The sequence below is a fragment of the Ruditapes philippinarum genome, unplaced genomic scaffold, assembly GCF_026571515.1.
Source record: "Ruditapes philippinarum isolate M1 unplaced genomic scaffold, ASM2657151v2 ctg4082_1_1_1_1, whole genome shotgun sequence".
In the NCBI taxonomy this organism is placed as follows: Eukaryota; Metazoa; Mollusca; class Bivalvia; order Venerida; family Veneridae; genus Ruditapes; species Ruditapes philippinarum.
The window spans coordinates 63,244-71,419 of record NW_026858806.1 but is presented as its reverse complement, the minus strand read 5'-3'; the positions used below and the strand labels follow the sequence as shown (position 1 = coordinate 71,419).

The window sequence follows — 8,176 nt, the reverse complement described above, 5'->3', positions numbered from 1 at the left end:
TTGGGGTTATTACCATCCCGGGTACTGTTTGTAGGCCCACCATGTACCTTGAAATATACTCGATATACATGTACCCCAAAACGATCGAAAAGTGCTTAATGGTCCTGGAAATACTTTTTGGTACCCGGTAATACTAACAGACCCGAAGACTTTCCCCGCTGACTTCTTTACTTTTATCAAATATGCATAGCAGTACATGTATACAGTATTTTTCAACAAGAATGAAAACGTCTTTTAAGAAATCTTCAAGCTATAATCAATTATTTTGCGCATCGTGCATGTTTTTTTTTTAGGAAAGATAATAAACCTGGCACTCAATCCGAACAAAAATAACAACAAATTATTCACTTTTTTTCGTGTACCAATAAGGATAGGTACTGTTTAGTATACTTAACGATACCCGTGGCGGCCTACAAATCTCGGGACGATGATAACCAAAAACAGTCAAAGTGACGAGTTGATGGATTATTTCTGGAGGGAAATCTTACAAATTTTGTTGCAGTCTGATCTGTCTCAGATATAAAGGTCGTTTAAAGACCGAGTCGTTCTAGTAATTTTTGGTGACATACCTGATATGGCTGAATGCGTAACACCACTAGACGTAGTCGGTGTTCTTCCGGAAACAGAGGTTGGAAGACTTGAAACATGTTTCGTAGACATTCCATGCGCCGTCGAACCGTGTTTTGATGGTATATATCTTGTGGTGTATAAGATAGGGATTTCGAGTTTTGTTAGTATATTTGAAGTTTCTTTCTGAGAGATGGATGCAGCAGCTGAAATAGTTGACGGAAATACAGAAGAACTGACTGAATAGGAAACTTTTTCTGTTCTAATTGATGACTGTTCACCTGAAGTAGACTGTTGCGAGGATATACTTGACCATGGTACACTTGAGGTAAATGTCATACCTGCCTCTTCAGCCTCAGTTGTTAAAGGTTTTACAGGCGGAGCCGTTACAGTTGCAGAAGGACCTTTACCAGTAATTGAGATATGGCTTACTTCATTAGCTGTAGTGATTACGGGCAACTTCGCGGATATACTTGTAACAGGTGTACCTGACGTTTCATGTACCTCAGAACTACTATAAAAAGGTGATGTTTCGGATTGACCTGCAAGTAAAGTACTTGACTCGGTTACACTTGCTGTGAATGTTGTGCCAGACTGTCCTGTCTGAGATGCAAAGGTTGGTTCTAGCTGAACCGTATGAGTTTCTCTTGGTATCGGACTGGTAGTGGTTGCATAAATGACTCCTGTCGAAACAGCTACCGATGAACCTGATTGTCTTGACTCAGATACTGATTTTGAAGAAGATTGGGCTGTACCAGTACTTTGGGGATGGGTAACCTTTTCAGATGCACCTATTGTTTCCGTGGTTGGGACACTGGTGGCATGTGAAATTGACGTTTCATGCATAGTAGAACCGGGTTGCAATGATGATTGCGATGCCAATTTTGTTCCAGCAGTTGACATTGGAATGCTTGCAGTGGATGGCGCACTTGTCTCTTCCTTTTCAGAAGAAGACGTGGTTACAGATGGAGCTGTACTTGAAACATGTATGACATGTGGAGTTGATGTTCCATGCAATGTGGAAAGAGGTTGTAGTGAGGAAAGTGATTGGCTACCAGATGCAATACTTGAGCCTGGAGCAATTGCTTCTAATGTAGATCCTGCTTGTCCTATCTCAGAAATTGAAGTTGTTACAGAAGGAACCGAACTGGTAAATATTGGTTTAGCACTAGCAGTTGTAACACGAGTAATTGCTTCAGATGTTCCGGATGACGTACTTGCATATCCTGTCTCATATACTGGGGTTGTAACAGATGGGCCTTTACCTGTGGGTGAAGCATGAGTAACCTCTTTCGATGAAGCAATTTCCGGTACACTGGCGGGGACACTTGTAATTTGTGTAAATGGCGTTTCTTGCACTTTAGAACTACCATAAATAGGTGATGTTTCGGATTGACCTGCAGGTATAGTATTTGACTCAGTTACACTGGCTGTGAATGTTCCACCAGACTTTCCTGTCTCAGATGCTGAGGTCGTTTGAAGCTGAACCGTACTAGTTACTCTTGGTACCGGACTGGATGTTGTTGCATAAGTTACTCCTGTCGAAAAAGCTACTGATGAACCTAACTGTCCTGACTCAGATACTGATTTTAAAGAAGATTGGGCGGTAACAGTACTTTGAGCATGGGTAACCTTTTCAGATGCACCTATTATTTCCGTGGTTGGGACACTCGTGGCATGTGAAATTGACGTTTCATGCAAAGTAGAACCGGATTGCAATGATGATTGCGATGTCAATTTTGTTCCAGCAGTTGGCACTGGAATGCTTGCAGTGGATGGCGCACTTGTGTCTTCCTTTTCAGAAGAAGACGTGGTTACAGATGGAGCTGTACTTGAAACATGTATGACATGTGGAGTTGATGTTCCATGCACTGTGGAAAGAGGTTGTAGTGAGGAAAGTGATTGGCTACCAGATGCAATACTTGACCCTGGTGCAATTGCTTCTAATGTAGGTTCTGCTTGTCCTATCTCAGAAATTGAGGTTATAACAGAAGGAGCCGAACTGGTTAATATTGGTTTAGTACTAGCAGTTGTTACACGAGTAACTGCTTCAGATGTACCGGATGATGTACCTGTATATCCTGTCTCATATTCAGAAGTTGTAACAGATGGGCCTTTACCTGTGGGTGAAGCATGGCTAACCTCTTTCGATGTAGCAATTTCCGGCACACTAGCGGGGACACTTGTAATTTGTGTAAATGGCGTTTCTTGTACTTTAGAACTACCATAAATAGGTGATGTTTCGGATTGACCTGCAGGTATAGTATTTGACTCGGTTACACTGGCTGTGAATGTTCTACCAGATTTTCCTGTCTCAGATGCTGAGGTCGTTTGAAGCTGAACCGTACTAGTTACTCTTGGTACCGGACTGGATGTTGTTGCATAAGTTACTCCTGTCGAAACAGCTACCGATGAACCTAACTGTCCTGACTCAGATACTGATTTTGAAGAAGATTGGGCTGTACCAGTACTTTGAGCATGGGTAACCTTTTCAGATGCACCTATTGTTTCCGTGGTTGGGACTCTAGTGGCATGTGAAATTGACGTTTCATACAAAGTATAACCGGATTGCAATGATGATTGCGATGTCAATTTTGTTCCAGCAGTTGGCACTGGAATGCTTGCAGTGGATGGCGCACTTGTCTCTTCCTTTTCAGAAGAAGACGTGGTTACAGATGGAACTGTACTTGAAACATGTATGACATGTGGAGTTGATGTTCCATGCACTGTGGAAAGAGGTTGTAGTGAGGAAAGTGATTGGCTACCAGATGCAATACTTGACCCTGGAGCAATTGCTTCTAATGTAGGTTCTGCTTGTCCTATCTCAGAAATTGAGGTTGTAACAGAAGGAGCCGAACTGGTTAATATTGGTTTAGCACTAGCAGTTGTTACACGAGTAACTGCTTCAGATGTACCGGATGATGTACCTGTATATCCTGTCTCATATTCAGAAGTTGTAACAGATGGGCCTTTACCTGTGGATGAAGCATGGGTAACCTCTTTCGATGAAGCAATTTCCGGCACACTGGCGGGGACACTTGTAATTTGTGTAAATGGCGTTTCTTGTACTTTAGAACTACCATAAATAGGTGATGTTTCGGATTGACCTGCAGGTATAGTATTTGACTCAGTTACACTGGCTGTGAATGTTTTACCAGACTTTCCTGTCTCAGATGCTGAGGTCTTTTGAAGCTGAACCGTACTAGTTACTCTTGGTACCGGACTGGATGTTGTTGCATAAGTTACTCCTGTCGAAACAGCTACCGATGAACCTAACTGTCCTGACTCAGATACTGATTTTGAAGAAGATTGGGCTGTACCAGTACTTTGAGCATGGGTAACCTTTTCAGATGCACCTATTGTTTCCGTGGTTGGGACTCTGGTGGCATGTGAAATTGACGTTTCATACAAAGTAGAACCGGATTGCAATGTTGTTTGCGATGTCAATTTTGTTCCAGCAGTTGGCACTGGAATGCTTGCAGTGGATGGCGCACTTGTCTCTTCCTTTTCAGAAGAAGACGTGGTTACAGATGGAGCTGTACTTGAAACATGTATGACATGTGGAGTTGATGTTCCATGCACTGTGGAAAGAGGTTGTAGTGAGGAAAGTGATTGGCTACCAGATGCAATACTTGACCCTGGAGCAATTGCTTCTAATGTAGGTTCTGCTTGTCCTATCTCAGAAATTGAGGTTGTAACAGAAGGAGCCGAACTGGTTAATATTGGTTTAGCACTAGCAGTTGTTACACGAGTAACTGCTTCAGATGTACCGGATGATGTACCTGTATATCCTGTCTCATATTCAGAAGTTGTAACAGATGGGCCTTTACCTGTGGGTGAAGCATGGCTAACCTCTTTCGATGTAGCAATTTCCGGCACACTAGCGGGGACACTTGTAATTTGTGTAAATGGCGTTTCTTGTACTTTAGAACTACCATAAATAGGTGATGTTTCGGATTGACCTGCAGGTATAGTATTTGACTCGGTTACACTGACTGTGAATGTTCCACCAGACTTTCCTGTCTCAGATGCTGAGGTCGTTTGAAGCTGAACCGTACTAGTTACTCTTGGTACCGGACTGGATGTTGTTGCATAAGTTACTCCTGTCGAAACAGCTACCGATGAACCTAACTGTCCTGACTCAGATACTGACTTTGAAGAAGATTGGGCTGTACCAGTACTTTGAGCATGGGTAACCTTTTCAGATGCACCTATTGTTTCCGTGGTTGGGACTCTGGTGGCATGTGAAATTGACGTTTCATACAAAGTAGAACCGGATTGCAATGATGATTGCGATGTCAATTTTGTTCCAACAGTTGGCACTGGAATGCTTACAGTGGATGGCGCACTTGTCTCTTCCTTTTCAGAAGAAGACGTGGTTACAGATGGAGCTGTACTTGAAACATGTATGACATGTGGAGTTGATGTTCCATGCACTGTGGAAAGAGGTTGTAGTGAGGAAAGTGATTGGCTACCAGATGCAATACTTGACCCTGGAGCAATTGCTTCTAATGTAGGTTCTGCTTGTCCTATCTCAGAAATTGAGGTTGTAACAGAAGGAGCCGAACTGGTTAATATTGGTTTAGCACTAGCAGTTGTTACACGAGTAACTGCTTCAGATGTACCGGATGATGTACCTGTATATCCTGTCTCATATTCAGAAGTTGTAACAGATGGGCCTTTACCTGTGGGTGAAGCATGGCTAACCTCTTTCGATGTAGCAATTTCCGGCACACTAGCGGGGACACTTGTAATTTGTGTAAATGGCGTTTCTTGTACTTTAGAACTACCATAAATAGGTGATGTTTCGGATTGACCTGCAGGTATAGTATTTGACTCGGTTAAACTGACTGTGAATGTTCCACCAGACTTTCCTGTCTCAGATGCTGAGGTCCTTTGAAGCTGAACCGTACTAGTTACTCTTGGTACCGGACTGGATGTTGTTGCATAAGTTACTCCTGTCGAAACAGCTACCGATGAACCTAACTGTCCTGACTCAGATACTGATTTTGAAGAAGATTGGGCTGTACCAGTACTTTTAGCATGGGTAACCTTTTCAGATGCACCTATTGTTTCCGTGGTTGGGACACTGGTGGCATGTGAAATTGACGTTTCATGCATAGTAGAACCGGGTTGCAATGATGATTGCGATGCCAATTTTGTTCCAGCAGTTGACATTGGAATGCTTGCAGTGGATGGCGCACTTGTCTCTTCCTTTTCAGAAGAAGACGTGGTTACAGATGGAGCTGTACTTGAAACATGTATGACATGTGGAGTTGATGTTCCATGCAATGTGGAAAGAGGTTGTAGTGAGGAAAGTGATTGGCTACCAGATGCAATACTTGAGCCTGGAGCAATTGCTTCTAATGTAGTTCCTGCTTGTCCTATCTCAGAAATTGAGGTTGTTACAGAAGGAGCCGAACTGGTTAATATTGGTTTAGCACTAACAGTTGTAACACGAGTAATTGCTTCAGATGTACCGGATGACGTACTTTCATATCCTGTCTCATATACTGAGGTTGTAACAGATGGGCCTTTACCTGTGGATGAAGCATGGGTAACCTCTTTCGATGAAGCAATTTCCGGCACACTGGCGGGGACACTTGTAATTTGTGTAAATGGCGTTTCTTGTACTTTAGAACTACCATAAATAGGTGATGTTTCGGATTGACCTGCAGGTATAGTATTTGACTCAGTTACACTGGCTGTGAATGTTCTACCAGACTTTCCTGTCTCAGATGCTGAGGTCGTTTGAAGCTGAACCGTACTAGTTACTCTTGGTACCGGACTGGATGTTGTTGCATAAGTTACTCCTGTCGAAACAGCTACCGATGAACCTAACTGTCCTGACTCAGATACTGATTTTGAAGAAGATTGGGCTGTACCAGTACTTTGAGCATGGGTAACCTTTTCAGATGCACCTATTGTTTCCGTGGTTGGGACTCTGGTGGCATGTGAAATTGACGTTTCATACAAAGTAGAACCGGATTGCAATGATGATTGCGATGTCAATTTTGTTCCAGCAGTTGGCACTGGAATGCTTGCAGTGGATGGCGCACTTGTCTCTTCCTTTTCAGAAGAAGACGTGGTTACAGATGGAGCTGTACTTGAAACATGTATGACATGTGGAGTTGATGTTCCATGTACTGTGGAAAGAGGTTGTAGTGAGGAAAGTGATTGGCTACCAGATGCAATACTTGAGCCTGGAGCAATTGCTTCTAATGTAGTTCCTGCTTGTCCTATCTCAGAAATTGAGGTTGTTACAGAAGGAGCCGAACTGGTTAATATTGGTTTAGCACTAACAGTTGTAACACGAGTAATTGCTTCAGATGTACCGGATGACGTACTTGCATATCCTGTCTCATATACTGAGGTTGTAACAGATGGGCCTTTACCTGTGGGTGAAGCATGGCTTACCTCTTTCGATGAAGCAATTTCCGGCATACTGGCGGGGACACTTGTAATTTGTGTAAATGGCGTTTCTTGTACTTTAGAACTACCATAAATAGATGATGTTTCGGATTGACCTGCAGGTATAGTATTTGACTCGGTTACACTGGCTGTGTATGTTCTACCAGACTTTCCTATCTCAGATGCTGAGGTCGTTTGAAGCTGAACCGTACTAGTTACTCTTGGTACCGGACTGGATGTTGTTGCATAAGTTACTCCTGTCGAAACAGCTACTGAAAAACCTAACTGTCCTGACTCAGATACTGATTTTGAAGAAGATTGGGCTGTACCAGTACTTTGAGCATGGGTAACCTTTTCAGATGCACCTATTGTTTTCGTGGTTGGGACACCGGTGGCATGTGAAATTGACGTTTCATGCATAGTAGAACCGGATTGCAATGATGATTGCGATGTCAATTTTGTTGCAGCAGTTGACACTGGAATGGTTGCAGTGGATGGCGCACTTGTCTGTTCCTTTTCAGAAGAGGACGTGGTTACAGATTGAGCTGTACTTGTAAATGGCGTTTCTTGTACTTTAGAACTACCATAAATAGGTGATATTTTGGATTGACCAGGAGAGACTGATGAGATGGGGCTTTCAGATTGGCCAGTTGAAGCGATAATTGACTCGGGAATGTTTGTTGTGAATGGCAAGCCCGCTTGTCCAGTCTGAAACACTGAAGTTGTCACAGATGGAGTACTGCTAGTTATGTTTGGTGTTGCAGTTGAAGTTGATATATTGGAAGTTTCCGCAGATGAAGATTTCGCAGTTGTAGTGCTCATAGGCAAATGTGTCGTTGATATACTACTAGCAATGCCGACCGTTGTTTTTAGAATAGTTGTTAACTCTGTTAAGATGAAAGTAACGGTTTTATAGTTTAGATATAAATACGGATAAAACAAATATAGATAAAGTTAGTTTAATAGTAATTTCAAATAAAAATTCTGGAGAAGGAGATCTCTGGAGAGCAATGAACAAAAACTGATTGATGAAAATTGCAAACTCTGTCAGTCACAGATGATGGAAAGTTCAACATCTTTCACTCTCAGGTATGTAAATCAAATATAAACAAAGGTAGTGCCAATCAGATATACTAGTATTTAACGTTCTAAACGTTGCATTTGTTTGAAATTAGTCTTACTTATTAATAAGAATACA

The 8,176-nt window shown here is 42.3% G+C and overlaps 1 protein-coding gene across 1 annotated transcript in view; it reads right to left on the bottom strand.

Annotated features, from left to right (window-relative positions):
- Positions 1–6: 6 nt before the first annotated feature.
- The window catches only part of LOC132754325 (mucin-2-like), a 31,233-nt gene continuing 23,063 nt past the window's right edge, over positions 7–8,176 (bottom strand). Inside the window, exon 32 of the mRNA XM_060744940.1 lies at positions 7–7,865. Coding sequence (XP_060600923.1) covers positions 514–7,865 — 7,352 coding nt within the window. The 3' untranslated portion in view covers positions 7–513. The remainder of the gene's footprint in view (positions 7,866–8,176) is intronic.